At 51.3% G+C, this 23648-nt stretch overlaps 1 protein-coding gene across 8 annotated transcripts in view; it reads left to right on the forward strand.

Annotated features, from left to right (window-relative positions):
• Positions 1–23648, forward strand: part of SCN5A (sodium voltage-gated channel alpha subunit 5) — a 100968-nt gene that overhangs the window by 73135 nt on the left and 4185 nt on the right. For 4 of the 8 annotated variants that reach the window (XM_074345218.1, XM_074345217.1, XM_074345220.1 and 1 more), the window contains 11 exons: positions 178–618; positions 1999–2160; positions 4751–4871; positions 5793–5947; positions 13748–13921; positions 15780–15902; positions 17835–18116; positions 20181–20234; positions 20761–20902; positions 21452–21552; positions 22617–22887. In XM_074345218.1, coding sequence (XP_074201319.1) covers positions 178–618; positions 1999–2160; positions 4751–4871; positions 5793–5947; positions 13748–13921; positions 15780–15902; positions 17835–18116; positions 20181–20234; positions 20761–20902; positions 21452–21552; positions 22617–22887 — 2026 coding nt within the window. The remainder of the gene's footprint in view (positions 1–177; positions 619–1998; positions 2161–4750; positions 4872–5792; positions 5948–13747; positions 13922–15779; positions 15903–17834; positions 18117–20180; positions 20235–20760; positions 20903–21451; positions 21553–22616; positions 22888–23648) is intronic. The other 4 variants (XM_074345221.1, XM_074345219.1, XM_074345223.1 and 1 more) reach the window with 2 other exon arrangements.

Here is a 23648-nt window from a genome sequence, read left to right on the forward strand (position 1 = left end):
AGGAATGAGAATCTGTCTTTCCTTTTACAGCCAAACTCTCTATTCAAGAGTGTGGGGGGTTAGGATGAGCGCCCAGGGTTCGAGCCGTTTGCCTCTGGCAGTCCTTAAGGTCCCCGGGCCTCGGCGCCCCTATTCTGGCCAAGGCTGAGCACCCAGGGCACGGCGTTGTCTCCCCAGGTCCTGAACCTCTTCCTGGCTTTGCTGCTCAGCTCCTTCAGCGCAGACAACCTCACAGCCCCCGACGAGGACGGGGAGTTGAACAACCTCCAGCTGGCCCTGGCCCGCATCCAGCGGGCCCTGCGCTTCATCAAGAGGACCACCTGGGACTTCTGCTGTGGGCTCCTGCAGCGGCGGCCTCAGAAGCCCGCAGCCCTCGCCACCCAGGGCCAGCTGCCCAGCTGCGTGGCCACCTCCAGCCCCCAGCCACTCCCAGGGACAGAGAAGGCACCACCGGCCCACAAGGAGACACGGTTTGAGGAAGGCCAGCGGCCCGGCCAGGGCACGCCTGAGGATCCAGAGCCTGTGTGCGTGCCCATCGCTGTGGCCGAGTCAGACACGGATGACCAAGAGGAGGACGAGGAGAACAGTCTGAGCACAGGGGAGGAGTCCAGCAAGCAGGTGAGCCTCCAACCCGACCCTCCTCGCGTGTGTAGCACTGTCCAGGGCCCAGGGCTCTGCTGTCCAGGGGCCCCAGCCTCACTCAGAGCAGTTGCGCCAGCAGGAATGGCCTGGAGGTAGAGGACAGGCCATGTCCCAAGAACCAGCCTCATGGAGACCAATTCCCAACCCTCTCTGCCCAGCCCAGGAAGTCATCTCGGAAGGGGCTACTGTCCATCATTCATTCCCTGGCTGGTCACAGGTAGCTAATTGTACAGAAAGGGAAACTGAGGCACAGCAAGAGAGACTTGCTAGGAGTTCCTCATGCATCTAGGGAGAGCCAGAACCTGTGGCCCCCAGCCCCCAACCCTGTTCTCTGTGCCCCCCCCCCCCGCAGGACTAACGGTGGAATGTCTTGGGGAGGGAGGACTGTGGTCTTCTGACCTCCTCACTGCCCCTTCCCCTCCTCCCAGGCCCAGGGCTAATTCTGAGATTTAAAAATAAGCACCCCTAAGATGGCAGGTGTCAGAGACAGCACTATCTTATCTCCCAACCTGTTATTTTTAACACTTAGGACTAACGTCTGAACAAAGAGACAGTACCCCACCCCACCCCCTCATTTTTCTCATGGCCTGAGCCAGGCTCAGATGGCTTCCCCTTAGGTCTTAGGTCAAACAGTGAGGACTGGTTCTCTGTTTCGTTGGGCCCAACCTGGCCGCTTCCTTGGGGCCTGCACTGGGTGGGCCAGGCTGAAAAGAGCAGCTGCTCCCCTGCGTGGAATTTGATCTGAGGCTCCAGGCTCGGTTCCACATCCTCCTGCCCCGCTGTGGTCCCAGAGGCCAGCTTCTGCCCTTTCAGTCAGGCTGTGGGACAGCCATGGTGTCAGTTGGGGGAGGGGGAGCGTCAGCGTAGCCAGGACCACGGCTTCCAATTAGCTCCAGGATGCTCGTGGCACAGGAGTGGAATTCCGGCTGCCCCTCCTTTTCCTCCTCTTCTCCTTCTCTCGAGCCTGTTGGCTCTAGCTCCCTGGGGCCTGAGTGTGTGTGTGTGTGTGCACGCAGGCACAAGCAAGCAAGCTGGGGTGCCATGGGAACTCACGGGGGACGTCAGCATGTCCTTCTGAAGTGGAGATGCCAGCATCTGGGAGCTGCACCCTTCAGGGAGCACGAGGAGCGGGTGATGTGTGCTGGGCAGGCCAGGACTTTACCTTTTGCCTGGACCTATCAGGAGCCTGCCAGTCACTCATTCAGGATCCCTGAGGGAGGGGTCTTCAGTGAGATGAGGCCCCATGAAGAGGGCAGAAGGCAGTAACCCCACTGCACGGGCAGGGTCTGAAGCAGAGCCAGGGTCCTGGAAACACTCTGGCCTGGCAGCTCATGGGCTGCGGGGGGGTCTCTTCAGCAGGAATCCCAGCCTGTGTCCTGTGGCCCCGAGGCCCTCCCACAGCCCAGGGCCTGGAGCCAGGTGTCAGAGACCACCTCCTCCAGGGCCGAGGCCAGTGCGGCTCCGGCAGACCTGCGGCAGCAGCGGAGAACAGGGGCCCGGGCCCCAGGGTGCAGTGAGGTAACGTGCACCTTTGTCCCTGAAGCCGGTGGGGCACTGCCGCTGGGGCTGGAGCCAGGCCTGAGTTTGCTGGAGGGAACCACAGCCGCTGTCGCAGGCAGCGTGGGAGACCCGTGTGCAGAGGGGAGCACGGACAGCCCTGTCCTGACAGTGGAGGGATGGCGTGGGGTCCAGGGCCATGGGGCCCGCCCAGGACCAAGATGCAGGACTAACCCTAGGCCTCCCTGTGCTCACCCCCTCCTCACATGGTTCCTGTGCTTTGGTCCTGTCGGCAAGTGTTTGTCCTGTGAACGACCTCATCCCAGGGGACACTGGGGAGCTCTGAGAACAAGTTCTTGGCACATGAGCCACCAGCTGCTTCTCACCTGGACAAAAACAGGCCACAAGTGTGAGGCCTGCTGTAGGGGTTTGTTCTGGACATAAAAGTGTTTTAATTTGAATTCACCACCAACATTTAAAACCTAGAACTTTTGTGGGTTTTGTTTTGTTTTTGTTTTTTTTTTAAATCTGCATTTCTGGCTTCTCTTGAAAAAAAATTATAAGAGCCGCCCCGCTGGAGACAAATGGTAACTGCCTTCTCGACACCGGCCAGAGCGCTCCAGTTTGCCAGACCCCACCTGCCTGACTTCATTCCATCTCCAGCCTGGCCCCCTTTGAGTTTGCATCCCCTGAGCTAACTGGGCAGTGGCACTGCTGACTACCCCCCGCCCCACATCCCACCTCACTGGGAAGATGGAGGCCACGTGTTCAGAGACAGCGCCGGGGGCCCTCGTTCTGCAGCCGGACCTCAGAGCTGTGACAGCTCCAGCAGAACATTTCTCCTTCGCCTTGTTCCTCTCATGGGGTGGACCCCCGGGAGGCTTTGTGAGCATGGCCAGTTTGGGCGCACAAGGTCATGGTGGAGACATTGTCCGGACTATGCAGGCCATGCGTCTCCCCTGGAGAGTCTGACACACGAAGGCACGTGGGAAGAGGAAAACCCAAGAGGGGCAGAGCATCACGAACAGAAGGGGCTCCTGGACTAGAATGTTGATCTTTGAATGAGTTTTGTAACTTCTTCACCTCTTGTGGTCAGTTCACCGTGGGACCCGTAAAAGGGAGAGTGAGACAGTCTGGGAGAAAGACCCCCTCATCTCACCTGCAGCGGGATCCTGAGAACTTGTCCCGCATGACAGCCCCACGCACCTAAGGCAGCACCTGTGTCAGGAAAGAAAGCCCATGTGAAGCCCTCTGGCTGTGCCTCACAGCAAATCTGGGAGAAGGGCGTGACCCTCAAAGCCATGGGGACCACGGAGACCCCCAGGGCCACCTTGTACCCAGGAGCACTCTACCATCTCCCGGGAATCCAGTCCTTCCTCATCACAAACCTCAAGGTTAAAGAGGACTTTGAGACCACCTTGAGTCATCAAAGGAAGGGGAAGGAAGCCAGCTTGCCCCAGAGTGGAGCTGGAGCCTGAGCAGCATGAGGTGGCCAACAGCTGGGGGATGTAGACGGGATCTGAAGCAGAGGGAGGCTGCCCTTCCTTCACAGCACCCTCCCCTGCCACATGTGTCATTAGGTGGGTCCCTAAAAGCAGAGCCTCAGCCTGGCTTCCTGTGCACGTGATTCACTGAGGGAGAGCTGTCAGGAGAGACCCGTAAGGAAGCCAGAGACGCAGGATGAGGCAAAAGCAGCAACTCCAGGCGGCATCTGGCTGGTTTCTAGCCTCAGCTTGGTCTCCTCCGGATCAGTCGGTCACTGGGTGTCAGCTACCCCAGGCTTGGGTTGTAACTCCCAAGCCATTTCCAGGGATAGCAGGTCCCTGACTAAAGACAATTTTCTGGAGAAGGGGTTCAGTGTTAAACAGTGTTCATGGCAGCTAGAGATGGGTGTGCTGGCCCAAAGAGGGGGACCGGGCAGAACTACCTCACCCTGTATGCTGGCGCCCACCCACGAAACACGCGGACACTCATAAGGACACCCACACATACTCTGTAATCAGGTTATGCGAGATCAGAGCGGCAGAACCCTGCATGGCCAGGCTGGGAAGGTCCCAGCACCTTCTCGCTCTTGTTCTAGGCTCTGTGCATCACATCAGCCCCCAAATGAATCAGGCGAGAAATGTGGGCTGGGTTGCTGGCCTGTCCTCTGTGTGTCTGACCTTGTGCCTGTGTACCTGTGACCCTGCCTCTGACTGTTCGGGTGCGGCACGCCTGTTCCCTCTGCATGTGCCCAGCTACCACTGTGTGTCCATGTCCCAGTGTGCGTCCGTGTTGTGCCCCATGTCTGCTTTATTTCCACATAGATGCCTTCCTTATCCCCAGAGTTTTCCCAGAACCCCTTCCCAACCCTGCAGCCCTGCCCTAGACTCCTACAGATCAGAATCACAGACCCAGGAGCCTTGAGTTCTGGCCTCAGCTCATCCCTGACTGGCCCTAGGTGACCTTCATGGCAGGTTCTCCTCCACCTGGGCTTAGATTCCCAAGGTGTACAATGGACACCTCCCCTCAGGGAGCCCCAGGCTCCTCTAGACTCTGGGTCCAAGGCTAGAGGCTGCTGCACGGCCCTCACTCGTGCCCTCGCCCACCTGCCCCGCCGTCCTGCCCACAGATGCCCGAGGACAGTTACTCCGAGGGGAGCACAGCTGACATGACCAACACTGCTGACCTCCTGGAGCAGATCCCCGACCTCGGCGAGGACGTCAAGGATCCAGAGGACTGCTTCACCGAAGGTACTGCCCTGGGTGGCCTTCTGTCCCAGCCTTAGCCCCTCTGAGAGGGGCAGGAGGACCCACAGCTCCTGGGAGCACAGGCCTTGTCAAACCCCACTCTGAGCCCAGTGCCTGCCGTCCCTTCCCCATTCCTCGTGACCCTGGGGCCCTTCCGTCTGCCAGTGACGTGAGTCATGGTGAGCCTGTCCGCGACGTGCTGGGCTGGGCAGCTGTGGGTTGGCTGCACCGAGGGCTGGTGGCAGGGTTTTGGGGGTGGTAGTATGACTGCCTGCCCCCACAGCAGCAGGGACTGGGTCTGATTCTCTCTGTCCCCTCAGTCCCTGGCACAGTGCCTGGCACATAGTAGGCCCTCTGTAGATCCTCAAGGTGGGTGTGGCATGTCGCACATTGGTGATTGGCGTCTGGAGCTTTTATGGATCAGTGGTATATTTGGAGGGTTGCTGGCGGTAAAACGAGTTTGCCCTCCATATAACACGTCACTTGGGTCTGTCACTGAGGGATCTGCCCTTCCCAAGGCTCAGAAACTGCAAACATGGACAAGGCCCAGGGACAGAGCACCCTAGGGGGATCTAGAACATCCTCCCAGGGGGAGAGTTTCTCAGATGAGCAGAGGGCAAGGTGGAGCCCACCCCAAACCCAGCCCCTGCCCAGACCTGCCAGGCCCTTCATCTACTTACTGGTTATCTGGCTCATCAGGCCTCCCCACGGCATGCCTGCTGAGTGTGGCCCCTGAGGACGACACCTGCAGTCACCCTCTCTCTGCCCGCCACCACAGCCCCGCCCACCACGTCACCAAGTTCAGTACCCATCCTTATAACCTCTTTCAGTCATTCCTTCAACCAGCTAGCTTTTTGCCATCAGATGTGAGCATTCGCAGGCTGTGGGCCGGGCCTGACCCCTTTCCCTCTCCCTCTCTCCCAGGCTGTGTCCGGCGCTGTCCCTGCTGTACTGTGGACACCACACAGTCCCCAGGGAAGGTCTGGTGGAGGCTGCGCAAGACCTGCTACCGCATCGTGGAGCACAGCTGGTTCGAGACGTTCATCATCTTCATGATCCTGCTCAGCAGTGGAGCGCTGGTACCCTCCTGGGGATACAGGGTTGGGCAGGGAGGGATGGAGGAGCAGGGGAGGGCGGAGAAAGGAGGTCTCCAGCTGGAAAGCTGAGTCAGAAACTGGGGCAGGACCTCTGCTGAAAATGCATTCCCCCAGGGCCCCAGATCAGGGATCAACTCACAAACTCTCAACACCTACAGCACACAGGGAGGTCAGAGCAGGAAGGGCTCACAGAGGGCATTTGTCCAGGCCCCCTTGTTCCACAGAGGGAACTGATTTGCCCAGATCACAGCTGCCATAGGTCACAGGTCGCCAGCCACCCACACCCAAGCTCTGGTGACGCACCCACCTGCACACAGCATCAGGTGCTCCGTCAGACTGGTTCAGTGCAGTTAACAATGCTGGTTAATATTACACTGGGAGCTCCACTCATTCTGTGTCTTCTGGGGCGAGGTGCCAAGCGATGTAGTTCACACATTATCACATTTAATCCCCACAACAGCCCTTTGTAAAAACATTAAGTAACTTGCCCAAAGCTCCACCACTCACAAGCAGCAGATGTGCCCTTTGAACCCCGACAGTCAGATTCCAGAGTTTTTTGTCTTGACTTTCCATTTGTTCAATAGCTCTTTTCTAAGCCCTCCTTGTATCTACTAGTCCTGTGAGCCACGGAGAAGCAATAGGAGGAGGAGACGCCGGCTCTGGCTTCAGAGGCCCTCTCCCTGTCTAGTCGAGGAAACCAGATTCAGCTCGAGAGAGTTGAGCAAGAATGGAGTGGATGACGCAGGGTGATGGGAGGCCAAGGGGGACTGGGACAGTCAGGAAGCCTCCCTGGTAGAAGCAGATGGAGATGGAGTTGGACGCTGGAGAGCAGGGAGGTTTGGGGTACACCTGTGGAATCTAAGCCCGGGTGGAGGAGAACCTACCCCATCTCGCTCCCAAGCACTCTGCTCTGACCTCTCAGAGCCCCTTCTGGGAGGAGGTGGAACAGCCCTGGAGAGGGTTGTGGAAAGTTCTGGGGAACAGGGAGAGGGGTGATCAAGAAGGTAGAAGAAACAGACATTTAACTGGCCCAGAGGAAGCAAGCATCTGATTTTGTTGGGGAGCTGAGGCGTTCGTGCGTGAGCACCTAATGAGGAATGCTTTGGGCTCGGGAGAGGGCCACTCGGATCCCAGGCTGTGTGCCTCCAGCCCGTGCTGCCTCCTGTGGGGGAGGCCATAGGGAGGCCCTGTGCTGTCACTGCTAAATCTCTGGGCCTCCCACCCCACCCTGTGCTGCCCTGCCCCGTCCCAGAATGGGCCTAGAGCCATGGCTTGCAGGCTACATGCTGTTTTACCGTTGGCAGCTAGAGCCAGATCTCTGTAGGTTTCAGAGAAGGAGGATTTGACAATATGTTAACGAGTTTTGTTTTTAAACAGCCACAAACAAGGGCAGCCAGAGCCATTTAGTCTAGGCTGTGGAGGAAAAGCTCAGCCTAGCATAAGTGAGGAGGAGTTTTGGCAAGTGAATGGTGACTGTAATCAGGGTAGACAGCCAAGCACTGTTTAAAAAAAAAAAAAACAAAAAACCCACATTAATGATATATTGAGAAAAAGAAATCTTAGTATGCTATTTAAAGTTATAAACTTGTTTAACTGAAAGCAGACTATATCACTTCCAAATTGCTAAAGGGGAAATTTTTTAAGAACACAGAGATTTTTACAGCAAAAGATAGGAACAAGGAAGCACTGAATCAGGAAACAGAAAGTAATATGGCAAAGGCAAGATCAAATGTGTTTTAATAATAAATGTAACTGGATAAAATTCGTCTTTTAAAAGAAAAGGACTCTAAATGGGCTGGGAAAAAAACTCTTTAGCTATATGCTCTCAAATGACAAACCTGAAACTCTGTGACTCAGAAATATTAAAAGTGAAATAATAAGATACAGCAGGCAGATGCAAACAATGACAAAAATCGGAGTGTTTTTGTTTGTTAATGTTAAACAAGGTAAAAGCCTGGAGGGAAAACAAAGAGGGTCCAACCTATAATAAAAATACAACTATTATGAATATATTTGCTTGGGATTTCATAGCACTTACGTAAAACAAAAATAGAAAAAAGTGGTAACAGTGTAATAGTACAGTGAGATTTTACCACATTTCTGTTAGTTCTTGACAGATCAAGTAGAAAGAAGACAAAGAAATCTAAAAATATATTTATAGTTAATAAAGCTGATCTAACCTAATAATAATAAAAATAATAGCTAACACTTAAATAGTACTCACTATGTGCCAGGCCCTGTTGTAAACATTTTACAAATATTAATTCATTCAATTTTTGTAATAACCCTATGAAATAGGTACTATTATTAAGTCTATTTTACAGATAAGGAATCTGCTAGGTGGAGCAAAAATAGAAAGATTAAAAGCAAACCCTTAGAAATGTAAGTCATTTTTTTTTAATTGAGTTATGGTCAGTTTACATTATCAATTTCCGGGGTAGAGCACAATTTTTCAGTCATACATGAATATACATATATTCATTTTCACATTCTTTTTCACCGTGAGCTACCACACAGTCTTGTATATATTTCCCTGTGCTATACAGTATAAACTTGTTTAACTGTTCTATATATACCTGTCAGTATCTACAAATTTCGATCTCCTACTCTGTCGCTTCCCACCCCCCTCTCCCCTGGCAACCATAAATTTGTATTCTATGTCTATGAGTCTGTTTCTGTTTTATATTTAAGTTAATTTGTCTTCTTTTTTTTTTTAGAGTCCACATATGAGTGATATCATATGGTATTTTTCTTTCTCTTTCTGGCTTACTTCACTTAGAATGACATTCTCCAGGGACATCCATGGCATTATGTTGTCATTTTTATGGCTGAATAGTATTCCATTGTATAAATATACCACAACTTCTTTATCCATTTCTTTATTGATAGACATTTAGGCTGTTTCCATGACTTGGCTATATTGTAAATAGTGCTGCTATGAAAATTGGGGTGCAGGTGTCTTTTTGAATTAGGGTTCCTTCTGGATATGTGCCCAGGAGTGGGATTACTGGGTCATATGGTAAGTCTATTCCTAGTCTTTTGAGGAGTCTCCATACTGTTTTCCACAGTGGCTGCACCAAACTGCATTCCCACTGGCAGTGTAGGAGGGTTCCCTTTTCTCCACAGCCTCTCCAGCGTTTGTCATTTGTGGACTTTTGAATGGTGGCCATTCTGATTGGTGTGAGGTGATACCTCATTGTAGTTTTCATTTGCATTTCTCTGATAATTAGTGATGTTGAGCATTTTTTCATGTGCCTATTGATCATTCGTATTTCTTCCTTAGAGAATTGCTTGTTTAGGTCTTCTGCCCATTTTTGGATTGGGTTGTTTGTTTTTTTCTTATTAAGTCATATGAGCTGCTTATATATTCTGGAGATCAAGCTTTTGTCAATTTCATCTTTTGCAAATATTTTCTCCCATTCTGTAGGTTGTCGTTTTATTTTGCTTATGGTTTCCTTTGCTGTGCAAAAGCTTGTAAGTTTCATTAGGTTCCATTTGTTTATTCTTGCTTTTATTTCCATTTCTTGGGTACATTGCCCTAGGAGAACATTTTTGAGATGTATGTGAGATAATGTTTTCCCTATGTTTTCTTCTAAGAGGTTTCTTGTATCCTGTCTTATGTTTAAGTCTTTGATCCATTCTGAGTTTATTTTTGTGTATGGTGTGAGGGACTGTTCTAGATTCACTGATTTACATGCTGCTGTCCAGTTTTCCCAACAGCATTTGCTGAAGAGACTGTCTTTATTCCATTGTATATTCTTGCCTCCTTTGTCGAAGAGTAATTGACCAAAAAGTTTGTGGGTTCATTTCTGGGCTAAAGTCATTCTTAAACAAACCTTGGATCAAACAGAAAATAGTTTAGTGGTAGGTTCATGGGTGTTCATTATATTAATAAGTAAACAAATAAATAAGATAAAGACACTATTTGTGGACCAAAGATGACAGTGCGTCATAAATCAAAGATGACGACTCAACCAGTTTTGCCCACCTGAAATCTAAAAAATAAGAAAGGAAAAAATAGAGAAAAATACTTTGCAGGGGTAGAAACTAGAAAGTAACAATATTGTTAACACTACATGTGGGGTACGGCCAAGACTGTAATAAGGGTAAAATATATAGGCTTAAATATTTTTATTATTAAGTGTTAAGAATGTAAATTAATTATTTAACTCAAGTAATTAGAAATATAACAAATCCTTAAAGCTAAGGAAGTAATTACTAATATAAAAATATAAATGAATGAATTAGAAAATAAACAGTAAAACGGAAAAAATTCCAAAGCTGATTACTTGAAAATTTAAATGATCAAATAAACCACTAGCTAATCTAATCTCTTAACCTCTCCAAGAGTGGATTCTTTCATATTCTCAAGGAAGAAAATAATTCCAATGCTATTGTAAAATCTTCTAATGTATAAAAAAATGGAAAATCTGCAAATTATTTTTGTGAAAGTTAAATAGTGCTGATTTTTAAAATTTGAAGTATACCAAATGGAAAACCAGAGACCAGTTTTCATACTCCATACTTACGAATAGTGATGCAAAAATCTTAAAATACATGCAAGTAGGATCCGGTAATATATTTAAAAGATTAAATGAGTCATAGTTAGGTATATTCTAACTGAATGGTTAGAATGGTGCCATATTAGGATATGTATTTATATGAGTCAGACAAAGATGTAAAACCATATAATCATCTCAATGAATGCCTAATTTTTAAAACTTTGGTAAGAATAGAAATACAATTATTTCCTTAACTTAGTGAAAAGCTTACTGTCAAATTAACTTCTTTTTTTATGGAGGGCCTGGGGATTGAACCCAGGACCTCGCGCATGCTAAGCATGTGCTCTACCACTGAGCTCTACCCCCTCCCCCTCAAATTAAGTTCTGTCATTATTTGTAGTAAAGCACTTGAAACACTTCTACTAAAGTCAAGAATAAGAAAATGATGATCTAACTACATTTTAGCTGTTTTTCATTATTTAATAATAATCTTGAAATACTAGTCAGAGCTAAATAGTATAAAAATTGGAAAATAGAAGAAATGTAGTTAATATTATCCAGTATAAAATGAGTTTAAAATAATAGAAATATATCATTATGTATAGATGATTGCCTAGAAAAAATTTTAACAGATTAAAAATGGTTTAAAACCTATTTTTAAAAATATGACCAGATATAAAATAAATACACAAATATTTATTGCTGTTGTTGTTTTATACTGACAGAAACTGTTTAGTCACAAGTAACATTTCTCAAATAGTCCTATATGCCAGGCCTTTTAAGCATAAAAGAATCGAAAATAAATATAACCTGAGGTGTATGAGAGGTACATGAAGAAAACTATTAAACTTTCCTAAGGATTGTAAAAGAAGACAAACAGACAGATAAACATACTATAAATATACTCTGGTCTTGGGTAGAAAGACTGTACTAAAACAGTTCATAACAATACATTTCTAACGTTTTTTAGTGAATTTGACAAAACATTGCTTAAGTTTATCTTAAAAATTATGAAAAATGGTCAGGAAGATTCACATGACACTAATTCAGGAACAGACAGAAAGAGCAGCAGAACCACACAGATCAGAAATAGATTTCAGCAAATAGAGAAATGTAGTGGATGATAAAGTCAGCCTCTAATCTGTGGATTTAAAGTGGATTCTTTAATAAAGTGTTAGGACAGTTGACAAGCCACTCTGCAAAAAAATATTAAAATGGGTATTTGCTCTTTACCAAAATATATTAGATTTTAAAAATTATAATATAAAATTATGAAACTAGAAAGCCAAAAAAAAAAAAAAAAAAGGAAGAAGAAAAGAAAGGTCATTTTTTTCCTTTGGCCCTAGAATAGGCAAAGGCTTTCTTAACATGACACCAAAGGTTTAACTAAATGAAAATCATAATAAATGCTATAATTCTATTAAACGATGTAACAATAAATGAAAATGAAGTACAGAACTTCAATATGGTTAACAAACGTAAACAAGATTTAAAGGCACAAAACTAGGATAAAGCGTCTAAAACAAAGAGTTAGTGTCCCCAGGTAAACCCAACACTCAGGAGAAAAAATAGGCAAAGGAGATGAACAGGAAATTTATAAAGAGCACTGCAAATATCCAAGGAAATGGTGTCAGGATCACTAGAAATAAAACAAATTAAAATGTAACAATGACAACTTGTATTCATTAGGCTGGGAAACGTGACAAAGGAGATGCGGCACCAGTGTGGGTGGTGGGGGGAGAGCTGCCTTCATGCACTGGGAAGGAAGTGTCAATCGGTGTCCCCTTCTGGAGGTCCTGTTCCTAATCTGTACTGAAAGTACAGCTTTGCCTGGCACCTCAACTCTAGGACATTATCCTCCTCAGATAATCAGATGAGTTGCTCATTGCACTGTTGTTTCTACTAGGGATAAACTGGAAACAATGGCTAAATAATAGCAAATGCAAATAATGAAATATTATGCAGCCTTCAAAAAGAATGATAGATACATATTGTACATATTCTCATATCGGGTAGATAAATGTTCACAAAAGATTGTTTCATGGAAAAGGAAATTTCAAAACAAAATAGTTTACCTTATAAAATTGTGTGCTCAAATACACACAGAGTCGAAAAGAATGTTCATCTGAATGTTAGCAGTGGTTACTTTAATATCATGAAACTGGAGATGCCTTTTATTCTTATAATTTCTGCATTTCATTTTTTATAAGAAGGATATATTTTTATAATCAGAAAAAGACTCGCCCACTTTATATCTTGAACAGTTTCCAGTCAATTTTGGGACCTGAATTATCCATTGTCCCATCTACACTGGCCAGATGAGCCGTGTGATGCCCCAGTGGTGTATACTAGGACACTGCTGACAGCACCAGCCCCCTGGATCACTGTAGCTCACAGAGGCCCTGCGGTTGGACAGGGAGGCCCAGAGCAGCTGGTGGAGGCAGCTCCCCGGGGCCCTCAGTGACGCACTCAGTTGCCTAGACTGGGAGCCCCAGAGTGCACTGAACGGGGGGAGCAGGTACAGATGAGAAGACTGGAGTTGGAGGGGGGCACTGGGGGCCATCAGGTCTCTGTTGGCTCAGGGATTTGGGTTGAGGCAGGACTCAGGAGGTAGGGAAAGACTTAGAACTTCTAGCATTTTAGAAATTTTGACTCCCAGGTTCTGAGGATTGCAGGAGGTTTGACTTCATCTAGTCCTGTGTTTCCTAAACTTCCTATCTACAAACTGCCTTTACTATCATTTCTTAAAAATTTTCCCTTAGATCAACACCCACTGGTTTTTTGTTTAAATAAATTTATTGTAAAGGGCAACTTTGAATGATTGTTGTCATTGGAAACCAATATTGTTTCCTATGAAAAGTAAGTAATTGCCTAAAGTAGAGTAAAAACACAGTGGAGTGGAAAAAAAAGTTTATGCTGTTTCCAGCAGCAGACTGTGCGCTGAGCCCGCACACCCCCTCGTTAAAATGGGAGATGAGCACGTTTTAGAAAGGTCTTAAAGATGCCCTCGCCCAGAACTGAGACTCGATCTTTAAAGTGAAGGAGGAAGCATCAGGCTACACATTCTGCCCTGTTGCCCACACACCACTTTGGGTCGCTTCCTGACCGAGCAGTGGTGCACACCCTGCTTGGAGAGCACGCTGAGGAATCCCCTCTGCTCCGCGTCTCCCAGATCCGGCCCCGGCCCCTGGGCAGCAGTCAGTGTCAGGGCTGGGGGCTCGGCAGGGTGGGGCTGGGGGTGGTCGGACGTCATGGCCACCTTGTCCGGATTGGTCTGCAGGCCTTCGAGGACATCTACCTGGAGGAGCGGAAGACCATCAAGGTCCTGCTGGAGTACGCTGACAAGATGTTCACCTACGTCTTCGTGCTGGAGATGCTGCTCAAGTGGGTGGCCTACGGCTTTAAGAAGTACTTCACCAACGCCTGGTGCTGGCTCGACTTCCTCATCGTGGATGTGAGTGTGGTCCCTGAGGGGAGTGGAGAAGGGGGACCCGTGGCCAATGCGAGAAGGAGCTGAGGCTGAGGGACCGGAGACCCGAGTCTGGGGTCACAGAGGGGCAACCTGGGCCCTGCCATCAGAACCCCCAGTTGGAAGGACGTGGAGAAAAGGGAGTAGAGGAGGAAGGGGATAGACGGCCAGGACTCAGGGAGAAGGGACAGTGCAGATGACAAATGTAAACAGGCTGGCCAGGGTGGGCCCACTGTGGTGACATTTGAAGGAGATTGGTGTTAGCCTGGCAAATGTCTGCAGAACATTCTAAGCAGAGGTTGGAGTGGCAGTGCAAAGGTCCTGTGGCGGGAGCATGCCTGACATACTTGAGCAACTACAGGGAGGCCAGAGTGGCTGGAGCAGAGGCAGAGGGGAGGAAAGTGTAGCAGATGAGGCCAGACTGCTTGGAGCAGAAGAGGTGCAGCCTTTGAAAAATATGACTTTTATTTAGAATGAAATGGGGAGGTGTTAAAGGGCTTTGAGCAGACGAGTGACATGATCTGACTCATGTTCTAAAAGGATCACCCCTTCGCAGAGGCGGTGGGGCATGGGAGGGGAAGCAGGGAGAAGGTTGGGAGGCCATGGCAGTAATCCAGGGGAGAGATGACAGTGGCCTGGCCAGGATGGTGGCAGTGGAAGTGGTGAGAAATATTTGGACTTCTGACGTATTGTGAAGGCAGAGCCAACAGGAAATCCTGACGGGTTGGATGGAGGGTGTGAGAGACAGACAGGAGGCAGGGATGACGCCAGGCCTTGTGGCTTGAGCAGCTGAAGGGTGGAGTTGCCATCATTGAGATGGGGGATGTGGGTGGAGCAAGGGGGAAAAGCTTTGGAAGGACAGACGACAAGGATGGCCTGCTGGGAGCTAGGCAGGCAGACTGGTTGGACCTGGTCCCTGGGGCCCTGTCCCCAGCAAGAGGTCCCTGAGAGATGCCCCTCATCCTCCCCAGAATGGGGACCAGCATCCTTGAGGGGCGAGTTGGGGCAGCACAGGAGTCCCTCCTGGGAGGAGGCTGTGGGGGTCAGGCCATGCCCGCAGCCCCTTGTCCCCCCTAGGCTGCCCTCAGAGCCGGGGGGTGGGAGTGGTGATGGCTGGCGAGGTCAGGCAGGGGGCCATTTCCAACCTGTGATCACCAGCCAGCAGTGACGCAGGAAGGATTGGGTGCCCGTGGAGCTTCAGAAGGATAAAATCTGTGGGGTGGAGACACCCAGTGGAAGTGGGGCAGAGGGAGCAGAGAGCAGAGCAGTCCTCAGAGGCTCCTTCTGAGCCTCCCTTTGAAGCTGTCAGAATGTTGCGAGGTCCGGCTCTGGGGAAATGCCCTAGGACTGTCGATCTGCTTATATGCGGCTCAAGATGGTCCTTCTTCCCCAGAGAGGCTACTATGGGGGAGGGAAGGGGCAGGCCCAAGAATCTGACTTGAAGGAAAGCACGTGGCGACTGCAAGCCCAGGCTTTGGGTCCCTGCTTCTCTACACTGGCAGGTGGCTTTGGGACTCAGTTTTTTCATCTGTAGAATGGGGAGAACGCGCTCCAAGTCCTGGGGTGAGTGGGGCTATTACAGACCTGTGTGTGACGTGCTCACAGCAGGCCCTCAGTGAAGATCTGAAAGCTAGGACACCCTTGGACTCACCCTCAGCCTCTTGGGCCCCGGGAAGGCTGGCCTAGTGCAGGGCAGCCTGTGAAGACGACCCAGCCGGGAATCATAGACAGGCTGGGTGTGACAGCCAGCAGGCCTTCCCGTGCCCAGTTTTCGGTGGGCCAGGAGCCCTGCCGCCTGTCTCCAGCGGTCCCCGCGGCACCACCCCAACCCTGCCTCCCACAGGTCTCACTGATCAGCCTGGTGGCCAACGCCCTGGGCTTTGCTGAGATGGGCCCCATCAAGTCGCTGCGGACGTTGCGCGCACTCCGGCCCCTGAGAGCCCTGTCACGATTTGAGGGCATGCGGGTAAGAGGGGGCTGCCTTTCCACAGGGGCACTGGGAGGCGGCTCCACAGAGGGGACCCCAGGCTCATTTGCTGACCAGTTGGCCCTGACCTGGCAGGAGCCCGTGCGGAATCTCCAGGGCGCAGGCTGGACTTGGAGGAGGAGAGCTGTGAGAACCTCCCCCCAGGCCTGCCACCCCCGACCCCGTGGGCTCCATGAGGGCCAGAGAACACGGGACAAAGGAGAGGAAGTGAGGCCTGGGGCACAGGCGTCCCAGCTGCAGCCCAGCCCCACCGCCCGGGGCCCCTGGGCTTCTGCTCTCCTGCAGGGCCTCCCATCTGGGTGGGCCCAGTCCCATGGGCCCAGGTTTCCTGTGCCTGTCGGCGTCCCCTGACTCCTGGCCGACCCAGGCTGCTTCCCTCTCTCTGATGGACAATAGGACTGTGAATAAGGATGAAGGAAGGAGCCAGCTGTAGTCTCACCATCGGATAGCAGTTTGCATTTGCTTAGTGAATGCTTTGGCACTATTTTCTTTTTTTTTTTTTTTTTTAATAGGGGTACTGGGGATTGAACCCAAGACCTCATGCATGCTAAGCATGTGCTCTCCCACTGAGCTACACCCTCCCCCAGTACTGTTTTCTAAGTGCAGAGGCCTATGCGTTTTTTCAAGTCATCAAATTTTACCAAAGAATGTGCACATACGAGGCAAATTTAAAAGCCCACCAAGAAAAAAGTATTACCCGTCATATATAGCAAAACAGACCTATTTGTATGTTTGCATATGTTTTTTGTTTTTGTTGTTGTTTTTACAAAACATGCACAGTTGTGTTGTGACTTCAGCAGACACATCTGAGTGTCTCTCACCGACTTGGCAGGCACCATCATGCAGCCCCCATTGGGCTGATGGTTTAGAACTTTGCCCACACTCCCGATCCGTGGAGGAACAAACTGCTTATTTCAGGTGGAAAGCCATTCATAAGTGAATAATTTGACCTAAGTTAAATGTCTCTTTGGGAGCATGTACATTTGGTTCTGGGACATAGGGGAGACTCTAGCTGCCAGGAATGCCTCTGTGGTGGCCACTGGCCACAGAGCCAGCCAAGGGCTGACTTGAGAGTTGGCTTCCCACCCTGTTCCTGGGTTCATCATGCTTGCTGGGGCGCCAGGGACCCCCTCTCGTTTGCATGTGTCAGCATTACCCATTCTGGCACCAAACCCACCACACAGCCCCACACCGGTGCACTTCAGTCTGTGTGGCAAACATGCTCCTGGCTCACGGACACCTGGGGACTAGGTCCCTCACTGAGTGGAATCCCATTTCTTTTTGCCAAGGATGCCTCTCCTGGGTGCTGTGAGTTTAGATGAAGAGCGTGGGGCCGTGGCTCACAGGGTCAGAGAGCTGCTCCCCAGGGAGGGCAGAGCACGGGAGCCCCCACATCACCCGCCCTGCCAGCCCTGCTCCCGCTGTGGGAGAGCTGTCGGAGGACCCTCCATATGGGCCGCTCGGAGGGCCCCTGGGCGCACTTTACCAGAGAACATCCATCCATCCCAGTAGCTGCAACCCCAAAATAAACCAGAAACTTAGCTCAGAGAATGTGTCTCCAGAGGACCTTTCCCAGCAGACTTCTGGTGTCCTCAACTGGCAGAGACCTGATTGAAAATTAAGTTTGAAGGTCATGGACTCTGGGCAGAGCCAAGAAGGGAAAGGCAGATGTTCTGAGCTATGTCAGGCTTCAGGGGGCAAAACTAAAGGCGTGTGTTTCCTCACTCCCCTCCCTGCCCACCAGACCTTCTGGCCATGGGTTGCCCTTCCTTGGGGACAGGAAGTGTCATTTCCCCCCTTCACAGGGACCCACAGCCAAGGGGTTCAGTAGGTGGAGTGGGGGGTGGTTCTTGAAAAGTGCGTGTGCTCTGGGCACCCCCAGGAACTGAGCCTCTTCTCTGCCCACTTGAGGTTGTGGTCAATGCCCTGGTGGGCGCCATCCCATCCATCATGAACGTCCTCCTCGTCTGCCTCATCTTCTGGCTCATCTTCAGCATCATGGGCGTGAACCTCTTCGCGGGGAAGTTTGGGAGGTGCATCAACCAGACTGAGGGAGACCTGCCCTTGAACTACACCATCGTGAACAACAAGAGCGACTGTGAGTCTTTCAACATGACTGGCGAGTTGTACTGGACCAAGGTGAAGGTCAACTTTGACAACGTGGGGGCCGGGTACCTGGCCCTTCTGCAGGTGGTAAGTCCTGGAGAGGGGGGCGTCCTTCCTCCCACTGGCTGCCCAGCAGCAGGCTCCTTCACCGTGGTGTGGGCAGGAGGGGACAGCGGGGTCACTCTGGATCCTCCCAATAGGGTCACGTTGCCCAAAGGAGGCCTAGGATTTTCCAGAGACTTCTTGGATGCTTGGGAGGGCCCCAGATTTTCCACTCTAGGGCAGATGCTACATTCTCCAGGATGTGTGATGGGGGGGCTTCGGTGCTGCGGCAGAGCCAGCTCCCCAGCCAGCAGTCAGGTGGCCTTCCTTGCACTGTTAGTTTGGCAAAGCGATGCAGAGGTTCCAAATGAACGACCGTAGACACCAAGGGACTAATTGTTCATAGTAGCAAAATTGTGACTCTGGCTGCCCCTGTTATAAAAGGTAGTGATGCCTCCTGTGTTGTTTAAGAGAATATATTTACTTCCATCTCCAAGGTGCAAAATGTGTGCTGTTTAAACAGACACGGCCCTGCCCAGTCGTCCCAAAGGGCGATTGATCTGTGAGGACAGTGGCTTCAGTGATTATAACGCACACCATGAAATTAACCTACAAATTGCCTTGACAAGAGAAACGCTGACAGAACTGTAGTGCATAAAGCTGCAGCCTGAAGCCTCGACACCTGTCTCTAGGCCCCAGAGCAGAGGAAACTTAACTTGGACTCTCACCCGAAAACTTAATGCACCTCCACTCACCTCTTAAATCCCAGGAGTAGCTTCCTCCTCGTGGATAACAAGATTAGGGCTAGTCCTCCCCTCCCTGTGCCTCCCCCTCTGAATGCCAGAATTTGGAAGGAAAGGCCCCTTTTGTAGACTGAGAACTGATGGTCGTTCCAGACAGAACAGCACCGTAGCTGGAAAGAACTTGGCCCCGGGCATCTCATAACCTTGGGTGGCCCCAAACAGGTTGCAGAGCATTCCCAGGCCTCTGTCCAGGTGAGGGCCGCCCAGCACAGGGAGCAGAAGCAGCTTGCCTTCTCTGGGGCCACCTTGGTGTCCCCATCTGCCCCGCCTGTCTCATAAAAATTCAGACATGGAAGGTCTGTGCAGACCAGCTTGTCCCCTGAAAGGAGGCTCAGGACAGGATCGGATTTGGCCGAGGACGCAAGTGAGACCCACTAGGCAGCCTGTCTCAGGCTCTGAGTGAGGCAGTCCACGCAGCCAGCGCCAAGGCTTGCTCCGTTCAGCCCCCTTTTTACGGCCTTGTGGGCTGTGTTTGGGCTTGCAAAAGCTGGTTGCTACATTTTCCGATGTTTTGCAAGCCATTCTTAAAAATTAGATTTTATAAGCTTATAATTAACTGGATGATATTGAAACAAAATCAAAACTCACCATCACTGTTTATTATCATCTACACTCTTGAGGTTACTCACATCTGGTGAGTCCGTACAGCAGAAATACTACGTCGTGCTCCTGTGCACCTCTCCCCGACTGTGTGTGCAGTGCCGGCGCGATGACCACTTGAGACTGACCGTGGTGGGAGGCTTTTCATGGAGAAAGTGGCAAACACAGCATCTGGTGCTTTTCCATCTTCTGGGAAGCCATTTGTTAGTCGGTCACTTACCAAGACACAGCTGGCAAAGGGGCCCCCTTGGGATTCTTGAGGGACTTCCTTTGAAAGGCCATAGAACAGAAGCCACAAGGCTCATGACAGAGAGGACCAGGTCAGCACCAGGGTCCACCTTAAACCAGAACAGGGCACCCAGGCCCCACCTCTCTGTCCCTGACACCTGCAGTAGGACCCTGTGTGGTTTTAGAATCTGAAATCAATGTGGATCTGAAGGGCAGTCTCTTGGCCAACATCCGGAAGCTTGTTCCCCTGACTGTGTGGCCTTCTTGGGGTGCTGCTTGGCTGGCTTCCCCCCCTCCCCAGCCCGGAACAAGAAGGTCTTTCCCTGACCACCCGGACTTTTGGACGCTGCTGATGGGTGGGGCGGGCTGCTTGCTTCCTGTAGGAGGCTGTTTCCTGGCCTCGTCTGTCCAGACAGGAGCCCCAGGTAGCTGAATAGATGCAGAATTAAATGATTTTCTTATTGTCTCTTCCTCCCAGGCAACATTTAAAGGCTGGATGGACATTATGTATGCGGCAGTGGACTCCAGGGGGGTAGGTTGCCACACTGGCCTCTCTCCCTGAGTCAGGCACCTGAGGCTCCCAGCTGCTTGACCACCGGGGATCAGGGTCCACATCCCGTAAGGGTGAGGTCTTTTGTGTGAACCCAGAGTTGAGCCTCTCTGGAATGTCCAGGGCTGGCCCAAGGAGTCCCCAAATTCTCAAACATCTTTCAAATTAAATTCACTGTAATCTAGTTGTATCAAAGTCTTACCCCAGGAGGATGAGGTGGAAGTAACAGAGACACAAGTCAAGTTTCTCCTTTGTGCCCCTGCCAGTCACACTGATGGTTCATTGACGGCTGAAAGATGCCCCCATATGCTCGAGCCTCCCAGTGGCCCGGGCAGAAGCCATTCAGTGACACTGTGCCAGCCCTGAGCTCAGCATGCCTGCTCCCCTCACTGTTACATACAGGCAGACACAAGCCCCTGGCACACCCTGTCTCCCAGAGCCGGCACACCCACCGGCGCGCCCCGGCCCTGCCCGGCTGACCCCCTGCCTGCTCCCCCACCCCCCACAGTATGAAGAGCAGCCCCAGTGGGAATACAACCTCTACATGTACATCTACTTCGTCATCTTCATCATCTTCGGGTCTTTCTTCACCCTGAACCTTTTCATCGGTGTCATCATCGACAACTTCAACCAACAGAAGAAAAAGATACGTAGAGCCCAGGCTCCCCGGGGCGCTTGCTGCCACTGAGATAGGGTGGGAGAGGGGTGTGTCCATGATGTGACACACTTAGGCCTGGAAGCGTGTGACCAGGGGCCCCGCGCTGACCCTAGCCTACCTGCGAGATGAGGCCCTGAGGGACGCTGGGGGCAGGGTTGGGACTGTCCCCCTGGTCCTCGATCAGGGACAGCGAGGTGCACAGAGGCCAGGTCTTCCTGGAGTTCCCTCGGCGGGGCCGTGATTGGGTGGCAGGCAAACCAAGCATGGGCGCAGAGAACCTCCAGGGTGGCTGAGTGGGGCAGGGGAGAGGACCAGGTGGGGACTGGACTTGCAGGTCACAGTGTCAGAGGTCAAGGTGAATGGGGACAGGGACCCTGTAGAAGCAGGTCTGGAGGGGAATCTCTGGTGCAGGATGGGGGCAGAGTTCTCCCCAGGAGGAGGGCAACCCTGACACCCTCATCCAGGAGGCAAGATCCCTGTGTTCCCCATGCCGGGGCTCTGAGAACCCCACAATGAGTGTGGTGCCTCTCTCTGCACTTAGGGGGCCAGGACATCTTCATGACAGAAGAGCAGAAGAAGTACTACAATGCCATGAAGAAGCTGGGCTCCAAGAAGCCTCAGAAGCCCATCCCGCGGCCCCTGGTGAGTCAGGCTTTATCTGGGGGGAGTGGGGAGGACCTGCTGGTGGTGGGGAGCCTGGGGGGCCCCCACTCCACAGAACCAGCTCTCAGGGCCTCTCCACTGTCTCCTGTCAGGGAAGGAGGGACCTCTGACCATGCACAGGGGTCTTAGTCTCATGGAGATAGCAGGGAAGGCATGAGACGGCCCTGGCAGCCAGGGACGTCCCCTCCTCCCCTGCCAGGGGCAGGCTCTCCCCAGGGAGGGCAAGGCAGCTCTGCAGCCCCCAGCCCCTCGCGTAACCGCATCCTTACAACCCCCTGAGCAGTCAAGTCCCCTGGTGGGCGGGGCCCAGAGGGGTGCTGGCTTCTCTAGGCTGCCTCCCTTGGCCTGATCAAGCCAATACACACACGTACGTGCAAGTACACCCGAAAAAGTGTGTGGTCCGTGTGTGCTGGAGCAGGAAGGGGGCAGCACTTAGGTTAATTGGGGAATGGCCCCTAAATCCCTGGCTAGTGAGGAGCATCCCCAGGTTTTCATCCACTCTTTGATTTCATCTAATTCTTTCCTGTTCTCCATACTCTGTTCTAGGTTAGTTGTGTGTGTGTTTTCACTTACAATAGTCTGTCTTCCCTAGAATGATCTGGACTAGCTTACAATTAAAGACATATAAATATAGTCAGTAGAATAAGTAAAATAAATTCCATTTAAAGAGTGGAGAAAATTTAACCCAAGGGCTGAGACAGTGGCTAGGACTGAACATTAAATCTGACCTTGACACTTGAGACAGCGGGAGCAAAGCAGCTTGATGAACGCTGTGCTCAGGAGACTCGGGGTCCATCAGAGACGGTCTCCGGGGAGAGGGAGCCCTAGAGCTGGGCCTTGAAGACCAGGGAGCTTTCAGTGAAACGGCCAGGCTGTTCAGCCTCCTGACTTCTTCCTCTCACTGTGACAGTCTGAGGGTGTTGGACCCCACAAAGGGTGGAGTGAGGGGGTGGGGGGGTGGGCCTGGGCCAAGAGGCAGCAACAGGGGGCCTGCTGGCCTGTCTGAGGTCCCTGCTGACCCCCTCCTTCGCCGCTCCTTTCAGAACAAGTACCAAGGTTTCATATTCGACATTGTGACCAAGCAGGCCTTTGACGTCACCATCATGTTTCTCATCTGCTTGAACATGGTGACCATGATGGTGGAGACGGATGACCAGAGCCCTGAGAAGGTCAACATCTTGGCCAAGATCAACCTGCTGTTTGTAGCCATCTTCACAGGCGAGTGTATCTTCAAGATGGCTGCCCTTCGCCACTATTACTTCACCAACAGCTGGAACATCTTCGACTTCGTGGTTGTCATCCTCTCCATCGTGGGTGAGTACGCAAGAGGCCGAGCCTCTCCCTGTCCTCCAGCCTGGACCTCATGCCAAGTGCACCCGGCTCCTGCATCCTTTTCTCTCCACACTCCTTGCCTCTCCCCCATCTCCCTCTCTCTCTCTCTCTCTCACACACACACACACACACACACACACACACTCACTCACTCTTGTATGTCTGGGAGGACCCACTCAGGCCAAGGGGCCAACCTGGCAGAGTTCCCAGCACCCCCTGCTGGCTCCACCCTCCATGGGACCCTAGAACACAGCTCTCTGTTTGGAGAGCTTCAAGGATGAGTCTGGGAAAGGGAGCAGGGGCCGTGGAGGCCCCCCTGCCCTCCCCAAGGGAAAGCCTGCACCCTAGGTTGAAGGAGGGAGGCAGGTGGCTCTCTAAGGTTGAAGTTATCCCTGGAGATGGAAAATTCTGGAGTCTAGCCACCCAGGTGTGTGCCAGGCTCCTTCGGACATCACCTGCCTCATGTAATTTGCCTTATAAAGTCAGCACCAAGACAGGGAAATCGTACAGCCAGGAGCAGAGAGACAGGGTTCCCGCACAGCCCGCTGAGGCTGCTGCAACGGAAACACCAGACCAGCTAACTTACCGACAGCAGAAATCTACCTCTCGCAGTGCTGGATGCTGGAAGTCCAAGACCAAGGCACCGTCATGGCCACGTTTTCTGGTGAGGGTCCTTCTCCTGGTCTGTAACTCCCTTTTTGCTGTGTCCACACGAAGTGGAAGGTGCTCGGGGGCTCCATCCC

The sequence above is a fragment of the Camelus bactrianus genome, chromosome 17 (assembly GCF_048773025.1).
Source record: "Camelus bactrianus isolate YW-2024 breed Bactrian camel chromosome 17, ASM4877302v1, whole genome shotgun sequence".
Classification (NCBI taxonomy): domain Eukaryota; kingdom Metazoa; phylum Chordata; class Mammalia; order Artiodactyla; family Camelidae; genus Camelus; species Camelus bactrianus.